General features: G+C 52.2%; 11 protein-coding genes across 11 annotated transcripts in view; 7 read left to right on the plus strand and 4 right to left on the minus strand.

The window, feature by feature from the left end:
* Positions 1–204: 204 nt before the first annotated feature.
* PpBr36_02631 (uncharacterized protein) lies at positions 205–1,601 on the plus strand (the record flags this gene model as incomplete). Its single annotated transcript, XM_029889810.1, has 2 exons — positions 205–476; positions 536–1,601. 2 exons carry the CDS (start codon positions 205–207, stop codon positions 1,599–1,601), a joined length of 1,338 nt encoding a protein of 445 aa, XP_029752993.1.
* A 284-nt stretch (positions 1,602–1,885) lies between these two features.
* Positions 1,886–2,460, minus strand: PpBr36_02632 (uncharacterized protein; the record flags this gene model as incomplete). The annotated part of the gene is made up of 3 exons (XM_029889811.1): positions 1,886–2,096; positions 2,185–2,243; positions 2,332–2,460. The coding sequence occupies 3 exons, from the start codon at positions 2,458–2,460 to the stop codon at positions 1,886–1,888; spliced, it is 399 nt and encodes a 132-aa protein (XP_029752992.1).
* A 1,358-nt stretch (positions 2,461–3,818) lies between these two features.
* PpBr36_02633 (uncharacterized protein) lies at positions 3,819–5,385 on the minus strand (the record flags this gene model as incomplete). The annotated part of the gene is made up of 2 exons (XM_029889812.1): positions 3,819–3,932; positions 4,087–5,385. The coding sequence occupies 2 exons, from the start codon at positions 5,383–5,385 to the stop codon at positions 3,819–3,821; spliced, it is 1,413 nt and encodes a 470-aa protein (XP_029752991.1).
* Positions 5,386–5,851: 466 nt separating this feature from the next.
* PpBr36_02634 (uncharacterized protein) lies at positions 5,852–6,850 on the plus strand (the record flags this gene model as incomplete). The annotated part of the gene is made up of 1 exon (XM_029889813.1): positions 5,852–6,850. The coding sequence occupies one exon, from the start codon at positions 5,852–5,854 to the stop codon at positions 6,848–6,850; it is 999 nt and encodes a 332-aa protein (XP_029752998.1).
* Positions 6,851–7,698: 848 nt separating this feature from the next.
* PpBr36_02635 (uncharacterized protein) lies at positions 7,699–10,236 on the plus strand (the record flags this gene model as incomplete). The annotated part of the gene is made up of 1 exon (XM_029889814.1): positions 7,699–10,236. The coding sequence occupies one exon, from the start codon at positions 7,699–7,701 to the stop codon at positions 10,234–10,236; it is 2,538 nt and encodes an 845-aa protein (XP_029752997.1).
* Positions 10,237–10,733: 497 nt separating this feature from the next.
* Positions 10,734–12,380, minus strand: PpBr36_02636 (uncharacterized protein; the record flags this gene model as incomplete). Its single annotated transcript, XM_029889815.1, has 2 exons — positions 10,734–12,237; positions 12,307–12,380. The coding sequence occupies 2 exons, from the start codon at positions 12,378–12,380 to the stop codon at positions 10,734–10,736; spliced, it is 1,578 nt and encodes a 525-aa protein (XP_029752996.1).
* Positions 12,381–13,344: 964 nt separating this feature from the next.
* Positions 13,345–13,721, plus strand: PpBr36_02637 (uncharacterized protein; the record flags this gene model as incomplete). The annotated part of the gene is made up of 2 exons (XM_029889816.1): positions 13,345–13,657; positions 13,705–13,721. 2 exons carry the CDS (start codon positions 13,345–13,347, stop codon positions 13,719–13,721), a joined length of 330 nt encoding a protein of 109 aa, XP_029752995.1.
* A 1,477-nt stretch (positions 13,722–15,198) lies between these two features.
* Positions 15,199–16,995, plus strand: PpBr36_02638 (uncharacterized protein; the record flags this gene model as incomplete). Its single annotated transcript, XM_029889817.1, has 1 exon — positions 15,199–16,995. The coding sequence occupies one exon, from the start codon at positions 15,199–15,201 to the stop codon at positions 16,993–16,995; it is 1,797 nt and encodes a 598-aa protein (XP_029753000.1).
* Positions 16,996–18,281: 1,286 nt separating this feature from the next.
* On the plus strand, positions 18,282–19,529 carry PpBr36_02639 (uncharacterized protein; the record flags this gene model as incomplete). The annotated part of the gene is made up of 1 exon (XM_029889818.1): positions 18,282–19,529. One exon carries the CDS (start codon positions 18,282–18,284, stop codon positions 19,527–19,529), a length of 1,248 nt encoding a protein of 415 aa, XP_029752999.1.
* A 769-nt stretch (positions 19,530–20,298) lies between these two features.
* PpBr36_02640 (uncharacterized protein) lies at positions 20,299–20,709 on the minus strand (the record flags this gene model as incomplete). Its single annotated transcript, XM_029889819.1, has 2 exons — positions 20,299–20,461; positions 20,531–20,709. 2 exons carry the CDS (start codon positions 20,707–20,709, stop codon positions 20,299–20,301), a joined length of 342 nt encoding a protein of 113 aa, XP_029753778.1.
* PpBr36_02641 (uncharacterized protein) overlaps positions 20,573–21,769 on the plus strand; it is a gene marked incomplete at both ends in the record, with an annotated part of 3,185 nt that continues 1,988 nt past the window's right edge. The window contains one exon of the mRNA XM_029889820.1: positions 20,573–20,722. Coding sequence (XP_029753779.1) covers positions 20,573–20,722 — 150 coding nt within the window. The remainder of the gene's footprint in view (positions 20,723–21,769) is intronic.

Here is a 21,769-nt window from a genome sequence, read left to right on the forward strand (position 1 = left end):
GTCCCAATCCAAGTTCGCCGTACTGTTTAGGTCACCCCACCATCAATCACCTTGAACCCCGCATTTTGAGCTAGCTACATGTGCTCCGTACCTCAAGCTTCCCTTGCTTGAGCTACATAGACTTCCGAGCGGAAGTCTCAGCTCAGGCGCACTCAAAGATCAATTCACGAATAAAGTACCAGTTACAGTATCTTTTCCGTCGGGATGTCCCTCTCAAAGAACCCCACCACGGCCGTCTCTGCGCCAGGCAAGGTGCTCCTGGCCGGTGGTTACCTCGTCCTGGATCGCAAGTACACAGGTATAGTCTTTGGCCTTAGCGCACGCATCAACGTCGTCGCCGCTGAGATAGAGACCAGCCCCGGCGTCCAGCTGTCCGAAATCATCGTCGAAAGCCCTCAGTTCCTGGATGCGCAATGGCGCTACGGCTACCATCTGGCCGACGAGGATGGCGGCATCAAGGCCACGCAGCTACAAGTGTAGGTGTCCTCTGGTAGAGCGGTCCAATTGGTCGATAGCTCACACCGATGTTTGGCAGTGGCGACACAATCGTCAAGAACCCCTTTGTCGAAACAGCCCTATCCTACGCCCTCACCCTAATATCCAGACTTGCCAAGCACGGTGCCAAGCGCAGTCTGAACCCAGCACGCCTGATCATCCTCGCCGATAATGACTACTACTCCCTGCCCGCCGACGCTCCCGCCACGACGAACCGATTCGCTCGCTTCCCGACCACACTCTCCGGTGCACACAAGACGGGCCTCGGCTCGTCCGCCGCGCTGGTCACCTCCCTGACGGCCGCGCTGCTGACCCACTACCTCGAGCCGCAGCTGTTCGATCTCGCCACGGAACAGGGCAAGAGAACGCTGCATAACCTCGCGCAGGCCGCGCACTGCGCCGCCCAGGGCAAGGTCGGCTCCGGCTTCGACGTCGCCGCCGCCGTCTACGGCTCGTGCAGGTACCGGCGCTTCAGCCCCTCGGTGCTCTCGGACATGCCACTGCCCGGCGCCCCGGGCTTTGGCGCCGCGCTCGAGAACCTCGTCCTCAGCAAGATGTGGGACGTCGAGGTCGACGCCGCCGGCGTCACGCTGCCGCCGGGAGTTGCCGTGCGCATGTGCGACGTCGACTGTGGCAGCCAGACGGTCGGCATGGTCAAGACGGTGCTGGCTTGGCGGGGTGCGAAGGCCGAGGCCGCCGGCAAGCTCTGGGACGACCTTCAGGCGCGGAACGAGGCGCTGGCAGCTGTGCTGGCGTCCGGACAGCCGGATGGAATCAGAGGCGCGGTTGCTGGCGTCAGAGATCTGATACGCAAGATGGGGTCGGAGAGTGGAGTGGAGATCGAGCCCAGCAGCCAGACGGAGCTTCTTGATGCGCTGGAAGGTGTCGAGGGTGTCTATGGCGGTGTCGTGCCGGGGGCGGGTGGTTTCGATGCATTGGCACTCCTCGTGAGGGACGACGACGCTACCACGAAGAGGTTGGAGGAGTGGTTGGCGGATTGGAGCAGGAACAAGAAGGTAAGGGTCAGGCTTTTGGGAGTCAAGGGCGAAATGGAGGGGGCGCGGATGGAGAGCTTGAAGGCCTATAATGGGTGGGTATCAGAATGATGTTGAACAGGAAAGGTACAAATAGTAACAAATGAGATACGAGACAGCAACAATGACATGAAATATGTATGGATCAGTTTGTCATTCATTCATCGTGTCATCTTTTCTCTAGTCCCAGCCTCTATCACCACACGGTGAGCCGTTCAACCCTGCGCCCAACGCCTTTGCCTTGTCATTCATAGTCAACAAAAGAAACAAAACAAAAGAAAGATTAGGGTCCAAATGTTGCAATATCCAAGATGGTGATCTGACGAAGCCTTTTAGCCTCCGTCATCCCCTGGCTCTCAGTGCTTCCCTGTCCAAAGCCCAGGCTTCTTCTTTTCTTTTGGCTCGTCATTCCTGATGACGAGGACTGGATTTGACGACATTGGGCCGCCCATGGGCCGGGCAGGGATCGCAGGTGGCAGACGGCGAGGCGGTATGCTGTCAAAGTCCATGATGCCGATCTGGGAGGCAAGGGCTTTCTCGTAGGCGAGTTCTCTGAGTGACACTAGTCTGGAAAACGATTGTTTTTTTTTTGGTTAACATGAGAAAATTAAATCATAGTCATATCAGAGCAATACGGCAGATGCAGACAACTTACTCGTCGTTACTGAGACCCGGGATGCAGGTTGTTTCCTTGCGAAAGTTGGAAGGAGCAGACTGTTGGTAATAGGGGTTTTGTCAGTTTATGTCAGGAGGAAGGATGTAAAAGAGAATGAGAAGTGAGACGAGAAGCAGGTGAACTTACGATGTTCGATCCGCGGAGCTTTTTCCTCCCGAAACGACCTCCTGTAGACGGTCCGCACATGCGCATGGCCTTGGAAAGCCGCGATGTGTATTTCCTGACAGAAATCATGGTATCGTTCTTCTCTTCCATTTTTTTTTGATATTTGATATTTGTCTGTTTGACGATTGAGAGTTCCGACAAGTTTGAAGCTTCACTGAGCCCTGCCGTGCTGTAACGAGATTATTCAAGATGTATACTTGTGGGCCATGTGGTATGATTTTCCGGCAATGTTCAAGTTCTTTGTAAGTTGAGGATGTGGAGTACGTGGAATGTTGGCACCGGAAATGACTGAGGGCGAACAAGTCCAACAAAGGGGGTTTGCCAGAATATATAAAAGAAAAGCGAGCCAGTAACAATATCTTAGCACGAGACTGCGCTCAGGAAAGAAAAATTGTAACAAGATGAAGAAGATCTAAAAATGGTGTGCACCTATCCGGTAGGAACAAAAAAGATAGCTTGGTGAGGTAGTGGCCAGAAAAGGCAAAGACAATCGAGCGATTGGTTGATTCGGTAGGGTACTTTGGGAATAGGCTAGAAACTCGGCACCGATTTAGGAGCGAGGCAGTGTCCTCAAGGGAAATAATCGAACGATGCTAAATATACCAAGACACCAATGGTCGTGGATAGCTTTAACAGGCGGAGGGAGAGAGCAAGACAAGAATTGGAAAATATAGAGATGTAGGCGACTTTTATCATTTCCGCAAATTTCTCAAGAACGCTGTAAACAGAACACAACAAAGTTCGATCTGTGGCGTGAAGGTCGCGATCAGCCTATTTGCGCGCTGCAGGTACATTATTCTTAGGTCCGACGGTGTTATTTCAGGCAACAGGCGCCTTTTTTTCATAGTGCATGTACGTTGGAATGTTGCAAATGTATCGACCATCCGACAAGCGCCGTTTCAAGAGCGCGGGCCATTCTCGCGTGGCTTACAGGCTGGAATGTCGTGCAGCTTGATCTGTACCTCTTCAATTCCTCTACGATATTAACTAATGGATGCGGGCAAGATGTGAAAAAAACAAAAAAACAAAAAAAAAAAAAGTCTAAAATGTGTGGCTGCGTTTACGAAGTGAGGCTATCATCCATTAGCGTTGACACACCTCGCGATGGGCAACAATTTGTGGTCTAGTCTTAGCAAAGAACACCGAAGCTAACAAATTGAAAGACGTCACGTCAAGCAATCAATGAACGAGCTAGGTTTAGATTGAAAGGCTGTGATTATTTTGGTCGTCGCCAAGGTTGTGCCAGTAGAGTGTAAGTATAGTGCGGAGGCGACTGGTACTCAACAGCCTCACGCGGTGCTGAAACCAACTGCTGCATCCGGCCGCGACAGAAACCGGAAAAAAAAATCATGTGTTCCTCCCTTGCGTTCGGCCATCTATTTTCCTTCTAGAAACCATAAAATGTTTCGACGCTGAATCGTGGCCGCGTTCGTTTCGGTTGGTGGCAATTATTTCGGGTAATCTTTCATGTGATAGCTCTTTAGTTTGACAAACTGATCGAAGCCAAACCTACTCAGCGTTTGTCCCTTGCCTGAGTTCTTCCAACCGGTCCACGCGAGATCCTGTAATGCCCCATCAATATTAGTTGAAGCTTGGCCAAGCTGCATATCGTAATGCGGTCTGTTTCTCATTCTCTCTTTTTTTTTTTTTTTTTTTTTTTTTTTTTTCTAGAGCTTTTACTAGTTCCATGGGGCAGGGACAGAGCAGTCAACTTACCGGGCTGGGGTAGTCGCATCGGTTCACAAAGACCGTGCCAGCTTCGACATCGTCGATCAGTTTGGCGGCTCTGTCTGTGTCCTTGGTCCATATGCTGGCCGTCAAGCCGAATTCGCTATCGTTCATCAACTGAACTGCCTCCTCGTCGCTCTTGACCCGCATCACCGGAATGACGGGCCCAAAGGTCTCGTCCTTCATGACCTGCATGCTGTGGTCAACGTTCACCAGCAGGGTAGGCTTGACAAAGTTGCCCTTGGAGCTTGAAGGTACAGTATCAAACGATTCGTTTTTGGGGGTCGCATCTTTAGCCCCCTTCTCGATCGCGTCTTTGACGTGTGCCTCGATGGCCTCCTTGCTACGCTTTGACACGACCGGCCCCACGTGGGTGCTCTTGTCTAGCGGGTCGCCTAGAACATAACCCTCGAGCACTTTCTGAACGGCCGCGACAAACTTGTCATGAATGTCGTCATGCACGTAGACCCGCTCGATGGAGCAGCAGCTCTGGCCCGAGTTGAAGACGGCGCCGTCAACAATTTCCCCGGCCACCCAGTCGACGTCAACATCGTTGCGCACGTACGCCGGATCCTTGCCGCCAAGCTCGAGCCCGACGTTGACGATACGATCGGAAGCAGCCTTTTGGACTGCCAACCCACCTGCCACCGAGCCCGTAAAGCAGACGTGCTTGACGAGTGGGTCACGGACGATGGTCTCCATTAGGGTGGGTGAGCCGCAGTGGAAGTACTGGATGACGCCCTGGGGCAGGCCAGCATCGGCAAAGACACTGGCTACTTGCTCGACGATGGTGGGAGTCTGCGGTGACGGCTTGAGAATCACCGTGTTGCCGGCCAGGAGAGCAGGGATGAGCGAGTTGACCAGGATGAGGTACGGGTAGTTCCAGGCGAAGATGACCAAGACGGGACCGACGGGCACCTTGCGAATGAGGCGTTTGAATCCCTTTTCGGGCTCACCGTCCGTGTCCTTGAGCACCTCATCGCTGATCTTCAAGAGGTACTCTGCGCGTTTGATAGCGGTGGCAACTTCCCCTCCGGTGTAAGCGATAGGGCGGCCCATCTGCACGGTCAACTCGTTGGCTAGCTCATCTTTCTTGGCGGATAGGCCCTCGAGGGCCTTGCGAATAATGATCTGCCTATCCGCAAGGCTTGTTTTGCTCCAAGACTTGAATGCCTCTGTGGCGGTCTTGGGTAGCTGTTCCAACTCACTCGGGGACACGCCCGTGCGCTGGAGGATGCCCTCGTTGGTGGTGGGGGAGATTGTGGTGAGCGTTTCGACGGAACCCATGATGTCAACCAAGTATGAAGCACAAGCAAATCTAAAAAAAGAAAAAGAGACCAAGGTTTGATAGATGGCAGTCAAATCACCACTCGTATCATGGGCAGGGTAGAGGATCGAAAAGTTAAAGAAAAATAAAGTAAAAAAGGATGTAACTGATTATTGTATCAACAAAACGTGGTCATGTGCTTGCACTCCCCTTAGCGCTCCGCTGCGTCATGTCCCCGATAGTCGGCGCCCGTCTACTGTCTAATTGCCCCGCATGCGTAGTACTGTAAGAGGCTGCAGGTGGATTAAGTGGATGGCGGGAGGGCGATAACGAGATAAGCAGTCGGATAAGCAGAACCCTGTCGAAATTTTTGGTAACGACGAGCAACTTGCTGAGTGCAAGCAAAGCAAGCTATTGTCGCATGGCAAAGAAGACTTTGTCAAACAACCAGCATCATCATTTTGCTTCACGCAAGCAACAAACACAATGGCACCTGAAAAGCGAAATCATTTTCTTGACGCGGACGAGAGCGACGATGACCAAAGCCAAGGCTACAACTCAGAGGCGGAGGAATTGACCAAAGGCGGGCGGTCAGCCAAGCGGAGGAAGATCGGCTCCGGCAGCGACATTGAGGATGACGACGACTTTAGCGATCAAGACGAGGACAATTCGGTCCCGTCACCGACTCAACAACTGCAAGATGAAGACGGCGCATCGATACGGAATGGTACACAACAAGGAGATGGGCATGAGGAAGACGGTGCGACTTTGCGACCAAACAAGTCCAAGGACGCTGGCCCTAAACTGCGCACGGATGCCGCAAATCCGCTGAAAAAGAACCTTGTCGTCACGGACAAGCAAATCAAGAAGTCTGGTGTTGTGTACCTGTCGCGCATCCCACCGTTTATGAAGCCGTCCAAATTACGCTCCTTGCTGGTTCCCTACGGCAAGATCAACCGCATTTTCCTCTCGCCAGAGGACCCAGAAGCCCGCAAGCGGCGACTCAAGGCCGGCGGCAACAAGAAACGCTGCTTCGTGGACGGCTGGGTCGAGTTTCTGGACAAAAAGGACGCAAAGGCAGTGGCAGAGGTGCTGAATGGACAAACGATTGGTGGAAAGAAGGGGTCCTACTACCGGGATGACATATGGACGCTCCTGTATCTCAAGGGTTTCAAGTGGCACAACCTGATGGAGCAAATCGCGGCAGAGAATTTGGAACGTGCAAACAGGATGCGGGCAGAAATTGCCAGGTCAACCAAGGAGAACAAGGAGTTTGTTAGGCAAGCCGAGAGGGCAAAGGTGTTGGAGGGTATACAGTCCAAGAAGAAGGCCAAGGGCCGGGACGAGGAAGTTGAGAAGGCAGAGAATGATGGCGGGGCTGTAAAGTCAAGGTCGATGAAGTTTGAGCAGGTTCATGTGGCTTCCAAGAAAGAAACGACAGAACCTCCAGCCCAAGCGCAGAAGACGCTACGGACATTGTTTTAGGGACCACTTATCAAGCAGTCAATTCTAGCGTTCAACCATCACTTATCTGCATTTGACAGAGACACCTACCTACTTGCCCACCTGCTTGCCCACCGACTTGACTATATACGTAACAAAGACTTCTTATTTTGATGGTAATAAACTATCAGAATGAAAGAGACACTATAATACTAATGATATTTGGTGTATGACATTAGCAATTACTTTGCGCAATGCCAATATTGAAAACGACATATTTCGAAATAGTCAGGGGTGGATACATATACCTAAGTAAATGAACAAACAAGTAACCAGGCAAATAAGTAGGCATGCAGGCGAGTAAAGTAAGGCATGTACCTATCTAGTGCCTAGGTATGCGCATTCGTAAAAAAAAAAAAAAAAAAAAAAAAAAAAAAAAAAAAAAAAAAAAAAAAAAAAAAAACGACCACTGAAGCTTCTTTGTCACGATGCTCGGAAGGTTTCTAGCACAGAAACCCCCAATTCCAGAACATGCATCTTCTCAGACTTTCGTCACTTTCAGCTCAACCCTTTATCCGCCAGATCTAGGCTTGAATACGCAGTAATATCTTGTATGTCTTGTATGCCCTATGACCCTCATTCTTTCAAATTTGCCTCCTTAAAGAACGAACCACCTCACGTAAACAGGAGCCTGGACTTGTGGTTGATCTTCTTCTTGGTATCGTTATTACATTTACTTTGTCTGCGCACCCCACGCACAGCCTACCACCCATACTTTACGTCTATGCCTCACCGTCTTGCCTTGCAGCTAGGGCCGGAATATAAGGGCCGCTGAGGTATCAGATGTGAACATCAGGAGCTCCCAAGAAAAACTCGGTCGAATGTCCAGCATGGATCCCTACGTTGGACCCTCAATTTTCATGCCCGTCAACGCCCACCGAACAAACATCAACCCCATCTCGAGCACTAAAGAACGCGTTGGAGAGCAATGGGCCAAGTGTCGCGAAGTCCAAGAACTCCTCAGCCAACTCGAGATCCGAGATGTGGTGTTCGCCCTGGGCATCAACGAAGTGCAAGCAGCGGAGCTCCAAGGATGCATCTTTGCCCTGCTGGCAACCGGCCCGATACCCCCCTGCTTTGCGGCAGAGAGTATGGCGATCCGCCTGGCCAAGGAACGCTGGCCAGACCTGCTCTGCTGGGACGAGGTACCCAGCATCTGGCTCACCGAGGCAATGCACGAGTGCGTCGAGCTTGTCAAGCGAGGAGGCAGTCTTGTCAAAGAAGTCAGTAACCTGAAAGAGCGGCCCGACGGAGAGCACGTCTCTGAGAAGGCTGCGCGGCCAGTCCCTGCCAACCAACATGTGCCGGACCAGCAACAGAATGATTTGGATCTCGAGGAGTCGATCGAGGAACCGTCAGCGATCACAACGGGTAATGACCGAGCGGATATTTGCCTAAATTCGCTGTCCAAGGACTCTGAACAAACAGTCGAAGAACACAATAATACTCCAGGAGACGAGTTTTTCGAGCCCATGTCGGGCTTAGAGCTGCAATGCGAAGAGCCAATCTCGCTGGTTATTGCCACACCAACGAAGCAGAGCAGCGGTCAAGGACCATTGGTTGGTTCAGCACAGCTCACACCAGGTCATGATAGCCGCCACCAGAACATGACTCCCGTACACTCAAGCTCCCCTGGCCTTTTTGTCACGCCAGAAAGAGAATACAGGACGAACAGGTCAGCGACCGACGTTCCTGCGGAAGCGTGTTCGTCAGATGTTGATATAGCGGCTTCTGAGCCAAGAGATAGGGAACTCGACGAGGTGGTCCTAAAGAAGGCAGCCCGATTGTCTCCAGAGATCAAGGAAGCCAAAGCCATACTCGACTGCAAGTTTGACAAAGGCCTCGACCGTCAGATGTACCTGGTCAGGTGGATTGACTACCCAAAGACGGACGACTCCTGGGAGCTGATTGAGCACCTGACGGAATACGTAGGGCTTGTGGTCGAGTACAACAAGCAGAAACAAATCAAGGGAAAGCACAGCTCCGAGCTTGGGATTGCCGACACCGGTAGCCCAAAACGAGACACGGCGCATGCCCATACTGGTACTCAGTCGCCATCACCAAAGGCCAACAGCAAGGTTATTCCGGCGAACCATGTTCTTTTGAGAATGTTGGGGCAATCGAGCCACGGTGCCACAGAGGGAAAACGCAGTGAAACTACCACTGGAACCGATGAAGGAGCCATCCCTTCGTCCCAGGCACCAAGTCCACCACCCGAATATGGGCGCGGACCGATTGATGATCTTGCCCTCCCGGATACGGAGGACTCATCGGCACAGCCGGAAGAAAGTACCAATGGCATCCGGACGGCCGCCGCAAAAAATCCCAAACCGGCGATGTCGACACCAAGCAGCATGTATTCACAATCTCGCCTGCTCCCCACGAGTAGTCCACTCTCGCCAAGGAAAATGGCGTTACCCGCCGCCGCTTTGGCAGGAATATCCACCACGGGTTCGGCCAATGGTAGTAGAAGCGCGTCGCCCACTCCATCAGATCCGCCACTGCACAAGCCGAGAGTGGCTGCCTTCCCCATGGTTGGCCCTGGATGGAAAAGACATGGGAAGACGACCCTGGCTCGATCCCACAGTGCATCTCCCGGCCCAGTGCTAGCAGAAGTCCGAGGACCTTCGCCCTTTGGTGGTGACGTAGAGGTTGATGGGCGCGGTCTTGGGAACGAAGCCTGCGCCGAGACGTCCCAGCCCACGAGGCCCGCAAGCACAGATCGAGTTTTGCGAGGCAGCTCAGACAGAAAAGCTCAGGAAAAACCCGATTCTGGCCCATTCAAACATATAAAATTTGTCAAAAACGTCAAGACCGCAGCGCCAGACCACGACAGGGCCCATACAGGGGAGAAATCTTCTCGGAAGCAGCCGTCGACCGATGGAGCTCCCCCCAAGAGCACCCCGGTCACGTCTAACAAAGCAGCTTGCCAGCCAGCCGCCCAAAAGACCAAGCCTTCTAACGTGATGAGCCTAGAGGACTACTGCGCAGACGAGCTTGCTGACAGGGCAGAGAAGAAAGCAGCTACAGCGGTACACAAGATGGTCAAGCCGGCCCCGACGCTTCAGAAGCCGCATCAAACTCCCCGAAGAAAACTTATCAATCTCAAGACGGGGGCCGTTACTTATCTAGACCAAGCAAGAAAGCCCGACGCGCAACCTGATCGCGCAGGCAGCACGGCATCGACTCCGGCATCGACGTGTGCCAAGTCTCAGGCTGGCCTCGACCCACGGGTCGCGGAGAATCCGCAAGCGCAAAGGCCATCGACCCAAGGAAGCAACCAGGCCGGAGCAAAGCGCAAACGTAGCGGTGATGACCTGCCGCCAGCTACGCATGCGTCCAAGAGGACAAACCTCTTTGGGCCCTGATTGACCTGGGGCCTGGGCCTGGGGGTGAATGGTTTCGCCAGCTGCCGTCTGCATGGTCCAGGCCCTGTTTCGCGGTCCTCTTTCACCCATGAGTTAGTCAGAACGTCTTTGTTGGTAGGATTCACTTTTTCTCTTCTGGCATTTGTGGCTCCTGGACATGTTAGGATCTAGACTAGCGAGAAAGAGTTTTGTCCAATGTTGTCATTTGCTGCATGCCGTCTTGGTTGTTTCGCCAATATTGGTCAAGCAACTATTATCCGTCTGCACATCAAGCCAGGAATGAATTTAGGTCAAGTACGCAGGGTTGCTGGAGAAACAAAAACCAGAGGAAATAATAGGAAGAAGCCTTGCGAACTTGTCTTGAAAGACAAAAGATAAATGAGACGCTTCTAACCATGCAACTTTTGACTACGACCCTAAATGCCAAGAAATCCCACAAATAACCAAAGTAACAAAGAAACCAAGCGCCAGACCAACAAAACAAGACTGGAAAATTCTCACTGATCCTCAATCGCCAGCTCCTCCATATCATCCAGCAGTTCGTCCATGCTAACCTTGGGCGCATTGTCTTCCTCGTCGTCATACGTCATTTCTGTCTCGGCAACGCTCATGGCGTCCGCATCCGGCTTCTTGGTCTTCTTTGTGTTCTTGTACAACGCCAGAGCCGCCCTCAACTCGTCATCCTCCTCGACGTCGCGCAAGAACTGTTCGTACTCGGCGTCGAGACGCTCCTGGTCCGCCTTCTTGGGCAGCAGGTCACCCTCGTCCTTGTTCATGCGCTTGAGCTTCCAGTTCCTGTTCTTGTTGCGGTTCCTGCGGCGCTGGTAGTGCTTCTTGACGAGCACGACGTCGGGTATCGTGGAACCGAACGAGTTGGAGTCCTCGAGGGCCTGGAACTCGTCGTTATTGAAGTTAGTGCCCGTGAGCATGTAGCCCATGACGCTGTCGCCCGCGTGCAGCAGGCCCGACAGGTGGGTGCGGGCAAAGTAGGTCTTGTCGTTGACGCCGAGGTCCGAGGCGCGCGCGACGGTGGCCTCGCCGAGCGACCAGCGGCCCTTGTGGACGCCCGAGGGCTCCACGTCCATGACGATGAACTCGACGAGGTCCTTGCTCTCGGCGATTGCGCGGAAAGGCGCGCGCCAGTAAATCGGTGCCGAGACCTCGGCCGTCTGGAGGGTGGCGGGATCGAGGAAGTTGACCGAGGTGCCGATGCGGTGGCATAGCACTAGCGGAGAAATGTTGCCAATTTGTTTGGCGAGCTTGATGGGGAGTACGACGAGGTCCTCCTTGCAGATGGGAATCAGCTCGACGAGGAAGGTGAACTTGTACGACTTGGTACTCGTGTGTATGTCCTGTGAGATGAGCTCTTGGGACTTTTTCGTGCGCACTGGTACTGAAGAGTGCAAAAAATCGACAAACTTTTCTGCCTGGTTGCGGGCCGAGAAGAAGAAATCGATTCCGTCCTTGGCCTCCTTGATGTTGATGGTATCGCGGTGGGCGCCGTGCTTGAGGATGAGTTGCTCGAGGAAGAGGAAGGTCCGCTTGTGTAGGACCTTTTGGCGAACCTGAACACTTGCGCGCCAGACATTGGCTGTGTATGACTTGGCGCAGTCGGGGCACTGCTGGTACGAGACTATATAGACGACCTCGAACGACTGCTGGAGAAGAACGCCCTCGGAGACGGCATCCTGGATGGTGAGCTTGAGGCGCACCCTCCTTGAGTGCGGCTCTGTCCAGATGAAACTGGCATCTACTATGCGGACCTTGTTGAGGCCCTTGAGTTTCTTCAAACACAAAGCTAGCAGCTCTCGGGACTCGGGTGCCGCCATGATCCAGGAGCTGGGAGGGAGCAGCCATCTGTCGCAGTCTCGGCAGAAATGTAAGACGGCCTCACGCTGGACGCCTTGGGAGATGTCGTGTGTGGTCTTTACGCAGTCGTAGCAGAGAGCGCCAGTCGCTGTTGTGCCGTCGATCGGAGCGCCGCAGTTGCAGCAGAGGATTCTGTATCATCAAAGAGAATTTAAGTAACAGGACTAGCAGGGGAGTCGCCAGGATATTGCAAGAACTCACGTTGCACCGTTCTGAGCGCTGCCCATCGGTGGTGCGATGGGCACGGGGGCGTCGAGGTCCATCGACACGTCCATGCTGGCGGGGTGATCGGTCCCTGTGTGATCAGTTGATTTCAGTGTGCTCTGAGATTGAGCAGGGAGCGAGAATGAAGGAGCAGTGTATGAATCACTCGCTTCGGTTTCGTGATGGAAATTTTGCGTGTTTTGATGACTGTTTGTTGGTTCAGTGCACTTTCTCCCGAATATTCTTGCATCGCACTCCCAGGCAATGCAAACCCCGCCAACTTTTTGCCCCCTCGATTTGCGCCTTATCGAAATTTTCAAGGGGATTGATAAGCAGACAGCGCCCCACTCCGGCTACGATTACGACATTTGGCTGAATCAGGGTCCTTGCGGCGAACCAAAGGGACTAACTAGTCAACCCTAACCCGTGACTGATCCTGGTAATTGAATCGATGCATCGTATGGCTTGGATGGCTCTTGACTTGACCAATTTCCAGACTAGGCAAGTCATTCAGACGCGTCTGGTTCTTGGTCGTCGCCCAATATCAAGCCTGGAAAGCACGATATTTATTAGTCGCAACGTTTCAGGTCTGACCAAGTTCAGATAAATTTTTACCTCTTGAATTTCTCACCCAAAGAAAGATCCGTTTGCCGCGTTGAAGGCGTTCGTCTCTTTGCCTGCGCAATGCGGCACCAACACATATGCATGTTGTCATAACTCAAACAGTTGCCGGGGTTCCTACCTGCAGCAGAATAAAAAGAAAAAAAAAAGTCTCCTTGACGCAGACAACGAAATGAAAAGAAACTTGTCAGACTGTGCTCAAATCGCATTTGTTTGTTGGCATTGTCCACGGCATGACTAAAATATGCTTTTTGGAGAATTTCAGCCTCAACCTCGTCTTTTACGTCCATCCATGATCCATCAGCCATCCGCTCCTTGTCTGTCTTCACAAACACATTAGAGCCACATCATCCATTTATTTCATTTTCCGTGTCTTCAACTTTCACCATCATTGCCCAAGCAAAGACCGCAGTCATGGCTTCACGATTTTTAATATTCGCCTTCTTGTCCATAATAATCAAATTCACTGCTGCCATCACCTGCACAGACTGCGCCGCGCTCGAGCTCAGCCCACCACCAACGAGGATGCCCTGGAACAAAGAAGGCAGCAACTCACAACATTCAGCCACTCTTAGCAAGAGAGATGATGTGCAGCTCGTTCAGCCAGACGGACCACACCAAACCGCGAAGCTTGGCTACAAGACGGAGCTCACTAAGGAGTGTGCGCAGGCCTGTCTAAAGACCTGCCGGCCATTTGACGGCTTGCCGTACGAGTACGCAGATTGCCGTAAGTGGCCATTTGAACCTTCGTCATACCACCTCGAGCTCTGGTAGAGCAGGCTGATTACTGACCAGCCACCGCGACAGTGCTTGCTTGTCACACCCGGTCTCCTCCAAGCTGTTTTGTGCCTTGATTAGTGGAATCTCGGGCCTGGGCTTGGGATTGAGGGTTTTGGGGTTATATTGGGGAACAAGCTTGAGAAGTGGCATTGTCTTGCTGTTAGCGGGTAATTCAATCGCGATCAATCAAGTTATGTAATCATGCGTGCAAACATCACATGCGAACAAGATGATTTCTGTCATGTGCGGTCATAGCGGATAAAATTCAAAGGCTACCTACATGAGCGATATGCACTGGGAACCTACAAGGTCATATGCCCAGTTCCATCCCTGCTAATCTATTTAACGTGCATACAGCCTAAGATTTACTATTTATAATGAGCAAGGAAGAGTTATAATGCGCATATATTAAGTACAACCTATGTATATCCGCATCAGCGTCGTATGTCTGTGGAATTTCGTCATGTTTCTACACAGCAAGTTCTTGCGGTGGTTGGAACGTCTATGCATCCCATGACCAATGTAGTTGGTTGGGATCACAGCGATTTGTGATGTTGAATAACCACCATATCCATAGCCTTGTATGATCCGGATGATTAGAGTAGCATTTTATATATACCAAACCTTATATGTACGTTGACCAATAACCATAAGGCAAAGCCACGAAACATTCACTACACCAACAGCCACTGTACCTGCAGGTATACCTGAAATACAGGACGAAGAGCCCAAAAGCATGAGATCTTATCAGTATTTATGACGACGTATTTGCAGTTTTCAAAAAATCATGCAACCTTTGTCCGAGATTTTGTTCAGTGTGTGTGTGGTGCATAAGTGGTTTATGCAGTGTTCACCCACCACTTGACTCTTGTACAATTGTCAATATTAATAATCTCAGGCAAGCCTCAAGTTTTGGTAAGGGCATTTTTGGAAAAAAAAAAAAAAAAAAAAAAAAAAAAGTGTGGATCAAAACTAGACTGGACTGGTTCTAGGCTCAATACTATACCGTTTTTATCTCCCACCTGGTTGCAACAACAACATGTTGATTGGGCCTCCAAAGTCCAGTGATAAGACGCTTACCTGCGTTTAATGTGGAGCGGACGCCAAGTGGTCATCGGCTCAAAATCTGCCGACGCGATGGGTCTCGATAGGAAAATTTGCCCCCCTTGCTGGTGACGTCGTAGAGCGGCAGCCCCGTCTCCGAAAAGTCGGGCGGCAAAAAAAAAAAGAGGAAAACAAATTCTGAGATGGATTCCGGAGAAATTCCACCAGAGATGACGGGACGCCGGCTTATCGGAAGCGATACTACTGCCGGTTACACTCGTCCGAATGTGAGGGTTTTCCATACCCGGCAGAGTTACAAGATCATAGCTTGGCAAATCAATGGTGTATTTACCTGAATAGGTTCGAAGCTTCTTGGCCTTTTGATTGACCAAGTACCGTCGATCTCTCAATACACATGCGACCTGTACGAGTCCGGTAGCCGTCATGTGGAATGAGAAGTCACGGAGCGACAATGTCGACCTGGAGAACAACAAACCCGCAGCCGACCGGGAGCTCGAGGGCAACGATAATGACCGGCCAACAGTCGCTCAAGAGCCGTTGCCGCAAAATCCCACGGATGGCGGTGACGACGACAGCGACGCCGAGAGCGTGGGCGGGCAGCGCAGCACCATGACGACGCGGCAGCTGCTGCTCGCCTTTCCCGCCCTCTCCATCTCGCTCTTCGTCTCCTTTATCGACCAGACCAGCGTATCGACCGCGATACCGGCCATTGCCGAGGACCTCGACACGGGCGCCGCCACGTCGTGGATCGGGGCCTCGTTCCTCATCGCCTCGACGGCATTTCAGCTGATCAACGGCCGTCTTTCCGACATCTTTGGGCGCAAGAATCTGCTGCTCGTGTGCCTGGGCCTCATGGGCCTCGGCGATTTGCTCTGCGGCTTTGCCAAAACCAAGGAGCAGCTGTTTGCCTTTCGCGCCATCGCGGGCGTGGGCGGCGGCGGCATCAACAGCATCGTCATGATCATCGTCAGCGACGTCACCACGCTCGAGAACCGCGGCAAGTACCAGGGCGTGCTCGGCGCCATGATCTCGCTCGCCAACGGCGTCGGGCCCTTCATCGGCGGGGTGGTGGTCGAGAAGGCCAACTGGCGCTGGGTGTTTTGGATGGTGCCGCTGCTCGCCGCCCCGACCGCCGCCGTCATCTTCTTCTTCCTCACCCTGCGGCACCACGACGACAGCAGCTACCTGGACAAGATCAAGCGCATCGACCACGGCGGCATCGTGCTGAACCTGGCATCGGTGCTTTTGGTTCTGGTTCCACTCTCGGGAGGAGGCGTCACCTACGCTTGGGGGTCGCCGTTCCTGATCGGAACCCTCGTCGCCGGCTGCGTCCTCGCCGTGGGCTTTGTGCTGTACGAATGGAAGGTCGCCGCGATGCCCATCATGCCGCTGCGGCTCTACCGCTACCCGCACTGCTCGTACCTGTACGCGCAGACTTTCCTCACGGGCATGGCCTACTTTGGCGCCTTCTTCTACCTGCCAATCTACTTTCAGTCCGTGCTCGGCAACGGGCCTCTCCTCTCGGGGGTCCTCCTGCTGAGTCTCGTCATCACCTCGTCCGCCTCCTCGATCCTCTCGGGCTTGTTCATGGCACGCAAGGGCCGCTACATGTCGTGCATCCTGGTCGGGTTCGCCCTGTGGACGCTGGGCAACGGCCTGACGCTGATGTTCGACCGGTCGACGGCGGCGGGCGCGCTGGTCGGCATCCTGATAGTGCAGGGGTTCGGCACGGGCCTGACGCTGCAGCCGACGCTGGTCGGCATGTACGCCAACTCTGCCAGCCGGGACCGCGCCGTGACGACGGGCCTGCGCAACTTCATCCGCACCATCGGCGGCGCCTTTGGCCTCGTCGTCTCGGGCGCCATCCTCAACAACACCCTCAACCAGGAGCTGTCGGGCCGCCCGGGGTTCTCTGAAGAGACCATCGCGAGCTTGACGTCGTCGGCCTACACCATCGATGCGCTGGGCCTGCCCAGGGAGGATGTGGACCTCGTGTTGACCGTGTACATGCGCGGGCTGCATTACATCTTTGTCTTTTTCACAGTATGCTCCGCACTGAGTCTATTGTTGACCTTTGGTGTGGGTAACACGGATCTCAAGGCCAAGGCCAAAGCTCAGGCAGATGGGGGCGAAAAGTCGGCGGCACAGCAGGAGGAGACTACACCGAGTTTTACAGCGGCCTCTCGGCCCGGCAGCTCTCTAGAACAGTCCCGGGGATGAGAGAAGATGAAACAAGAAAAGAAAAAAAAATAAAAAAAATAAACAAAAAAACAAGTAACGAGCGCAGAGCGTAAAGTGGGAGTGTGGGGTACTGAAAAAGAAAACAATGCAATCAGCATAATAAAAACAATCCCTATTTTTGTCATTGCACGGGCGGGTTAGCATTAAAAAGAACAAGGAATAGAGCCCAAAAAAAGATGCACGTGATGATTGCGTCTTTGTACTCATACTGAATTTAGACATCGAACCCTTGCCTTGTGGCTGTTTGATGTGCGCAGGTAGTACGTGTTTGCTCGTATAAATTTTGTCGCGACGTCGTGATTGAAGGTTAAATATTATCGGCACCTGGGTGCCATGGTAGATAGTCCATTGGTGAGAAGTTTCTCCGCTCTCAAATGTCTAAAAATTGACCAAAATGGATTAAGGTGACTGAAAAGAAAAAAAAAAGGAGAAACTACTACTGCAATTGGCTGGAGAGGATTTCGCAACCTGCCCTTAAATGACTAGACTAGTCTAATCATCACAACGTATTTTCAACGCAGTAATGTCAAAAAGCGTCGGAGGAATTGAACAATTGGGGGAAAAAAAAAAAAAAGCTAGTTTCTATTTAGACGAGTTCATAACCATGCCTTTAAGGCTTTCATTATCAATCACAGGACCAACAAAATCAAGAATTTTTTTAAGGAAATCTCAAAGATGAACAAACGGGCAATAGACTTTATCATGCGTGGTCCAACCCTGACAGCAGCTTTGATCGAGAGACCCTTAACCTGATCTAGGGCAATCTATTCTTGAGCAATGCCGATCAGTGATAGGCAGATCATAAAAATAACCCTGCTGTCATACGGTGCGCACATCCCCAACCTGGTGCCATTATGTGCAAGGCCCGCATGGATGTTGCTAGCCGCATCGGCCCAATTCGCCGTGGAAAGATATTCTGTACTGCGCTTTGTATGATCAGCATAGTCGCCAGAAAGTGCCATTTTTAAAACCATCAATGCGTACAAAAGGAGCACCCACACCGCCTCCCTGAATTTTGTTGAATTTTTTTTCCCTCTTTTTCTCCTCTTAACCCGGTTTTGAACTGTCAGCTCTGGCTGTTTAATTTCCGTACCAACACTCCTTTAGTTTTCATTTGTTTCTTTTGGGGGGGTTTTTTTTCTCGGGGTTCTTTTCTTTGCTTTTAAATCCCTTTTTGTTCCCCTTTTCCCTTGTCGTCTACGTTTGTTTATTTATTTTTCCTTGATGTGTTTCTTTGGATTTCTAATATTTTCAATTCCAAAGCAATGCAACTCTCCAATGTTTTCAAGCTCGTCGCCATCGTGGCTCTTAGCGCCCCCGCGCTAGCTAAGCCCATCGACGTTCAGGACGAGACCGGCCTCGCTGCCCGCGGCGTCGACCCTGCGCGGGGGGACGTCGCCCAGGTCCAAGAAGCCGTGAGTAAGGATTCCATCGAAGTTGACCAGGAAAAGGAGAAGGAGGAGGAGAAGAAGAAGAAGCCCGAGGTCGTGGCCCGCGAAGTCAGGACCACCAGCAGCAGCAGCAACATAAACCCCGTCGAGTCCGCAAACCATATCCGCCGTAGCTTGCTCACCCTTGCCAGCAAGCTTCCGATCCCAGGACTCCCGGGCCTCGCCATCAAGGGCACGGCTCTCCTCAAGAACGGACTGTCGCTGGTCTCAAAGGGCAAAAAGGCCGCGCAAGCCGCAAAGGGTGTACGGGTTGCGAAAGCCGCAAGGATGCCCCAGGGAGCTGCCGGGCGCGCAAGAGGCTTCTTTCGCAGGCCGATGATGCGCAGACCAATGATGCGCGGGTCAATGATGCGCGGGTCAATGATGCGCGGGTCAATGATGCGTGGAGGAGCAGCACGACCTGGAGGCATGGCTCCAGGGGCAATGATTCGCGGAGGAGCACAATCGGGTCGCATGGCTCCAGGGAGAATGGCTCAAGGGGGAATGGCTCAAGGGGGAATGGCTCAAGGGGGAATGGCTCAAGGGGGAATGGCCCAAGGAGGAATGGCCCAAGGAGGAATGGCCCAAGGGGGAATGGGCAGATCGATGATGCGCCAAGGCTCAATCCGTCCGCAGACAGCCGTCTCGGGGGCAGCAGCAATGGCACCGGGAGCGGCCGGTCAGGGAGTCGGACAGGGAGCAGCGGGCTCCGCGGCGGCAGCCGGCGGTCAGGGCATGGGTGGACAAATGGCGGCCGGAGCGGCGGGCGGAGGCTTCCTGGGCGGTGCGGCCGCGGGAGCCGCCCTCGCCGGCAGCATGGGAATCGGGTTGCAGACCGACACGGGCCGTTGCCACTGCGTGCCCATCGGACGCAGGGACCTCAAGAGCCTCGCGCGCCGCCAGATGGAGGGTCATGGCCAAAACCAAGGAGGACAATGCCCACCTTGTCCCGCCGGCCAAGTTCTGTTTGCAGTCTCGCATAATGGTCAACAGGATGGTGATCATGCTGATGGTGGTGGTGGTGGTGGCATGTTCCCACAAGGTCAGCCAAATTTCTCCTTTAGGCCACATGGTTCGATGTAATAAAGGAATATCGCGACTAGGGTGGGCGTTTTCATCTTTTTCTTTCTCCTTTCCTTCTTTTCTCTTTAGGTTCCCTTTTTTCCTTTTTCCTTTTCTTTTTTTTTTCTTCCTGTTTTTGCAGATTGAGCGCTCCTCAAGATCACTTGTTCGCTTCCATTCGTGGGGTTGACTGGTTGGTTTTTATCCATCTGACACTGCTGCTGGAAGATGTTCAAGCGATCTGGTTTGAAAACGGCCCCAAGATCATGTGGTCTCAACGTTTAAAAGCTGCTTTTTTTATTTTCTTTTTATTTCCTCCCTTTTTGTTTTTGCTCGACTTTGTTCGATATATAGATCTGCGATCACGATCTGAGATCACGGAAAGAAGTTTCAGCGCAAGGAATTTTTCGCCTTCAGGTGCTCACATATCTTGGCATCTATTCAATAAGTAGTTGGCCCAACGCTTGATGGTGCCGAAAGTAATGAACACAATACCCTTATGATTTATCTTTCGTCCCTTGCAATACAGGAGTCTACGCTCAGGCCACCCATAAGATGTCAAAGCAAAGGCAGTGTAGTCATGCTTTTGAAAAGCAACATTTCAAGCCAGATTTCCCGGCTCTGCCTCTCACTAAAACTGCTTTGTGGAAATGCATCCAATTCGTCGTAACCTGTTACCTATGTACAAGAACTCGTTTCCGAACAATGCAATAACCAAAACCAAACATGTAGACCGATTCCATCAAGCCGGTTTACTCTCCCAGGAGTTTTCCCATCCAGGCCCGCACATCTAGGGCCTGGCCAGAGCCTGCTCAATGACAATCTCAACAACTGCCCCTGGGCTGTTGAAGCACTGCGAGGCGCGGGGGGGTTTGGGAACCATGTCGCATTGGTCAGCTGTAGCACCGGTATAAGCAGCCATGGCCGTGGCCACGGCTGCATTCCTTGCGAGCCTGTATCATAGCAGTGTCGACGCCTAGGTGGTTGGGGCGCGGGGGCCAGGAATGGCGGTGTAACCGCACACGTCGGTGTGGGGGTAGCATCGGCGTTCGCATCCGTATCCCATGTCGGCGCAGCGCGAATCCCTGCGAGGTTGGAGTTTGGGTTCTTCGGCGGCGGTGGTGCTCAACGGAGCGGCGAGCGCGGTGCCGGCCAGGAGGGCGACCATGAGCTGGCCAATGGTGGTGAAGGAGACCTGCATCTTGGCGAGTTTTGTTTGTGCGAGTTTGGACAAGAAGAAGGATGTTGTCGCCCGAGATAGAAAAAAAAAGACTGACAGGCGTGAGATGATTTGCACCAGAAAAATGTAGAGAGAGAGAGAAAAAAAAAAGGAAATGAAAAGGGGTACAAAGGAGAATGACTGCGAAAGACAGACTGTAGGAAATGTATACTCGAATGAGGATGAGGATGAAAACTGAAAATGTCGACAAAGAAGCACGACTATGCTAATACTTATACGAATCTGTTCTCTGTTTCCGACGATGCCAATATCGTCCCTGCCAGGCTCCTGCCCATGCTATCGCAAATCAACAGACGGTAGTAGTTCTCGGCATATAACTAATACCTCAAAAAGGCGATTGTTTGGCCATGTCAAAACACTGGGCATCGATATTGTTTCCTTTTTAGCAATCGTTCGAAACAAAGTCCGCGAGCCGAACCGCAATTGACGGGCGGTTTTTAGTGGCTCAAGGGTGATCCATTGCTTCGGTAAGCGTGACATTATACTTTGACCGTCGCGACAAAAATAGCTCTTTGGTTTTAGCTTTTGGCTGAATGGGGCAATTCGACTGTGAGAGTGACTCCACTCTCCGGCATGTGCCCCCCCAAGTTATGCGTAAAAATAGAGTAGAGAATTCTGGGCTCTGTACCAAAGCGGTTGGCATTCAGGATACTAATAATAAGCATCAGTCGGTATCTTGGTACATCGCATAAAGGGCAAGCCACATGTAATACTGTGTCTAATTTCACGGCATTTGTTTCTGACCCACACGGATCTGGTGATCCTCCCGCGAATGACCAGAATGAGAACGGCGGGCTCCAGTAGATCAGCGCGAGTGCAATGAGATCATCGATAATAGCTATAAGCCGAAGTTTGAGCTTGATAAGTTGATGCATACCGAAATTTTGCGTCGCTCGTCTTCAGCTTTCGGGCTTCTGCTGACAAGTTTGTATATTCTATCATTCATTATTCGAGTAACACGCTTTGCAGCTAGATTAGTCAACCAACCCAATGCCTCTCTTTCTTTCTTGCTTTTTTTTTT

Source organism: Pyricularia pennisetigena, chromosome 3 (genome assembly GCF_004337985.1).
Source record: "Pyricularia pennisetigena strain Br36 chromosome 3, whole genome shotgun sequence".
NCBI lineage: Eukaryota > Fungi > Ascomycota > Sordariomycetes > Magnaporthales > Pyriculariaceae > Pyricularia > Pyricularia pennisetigena.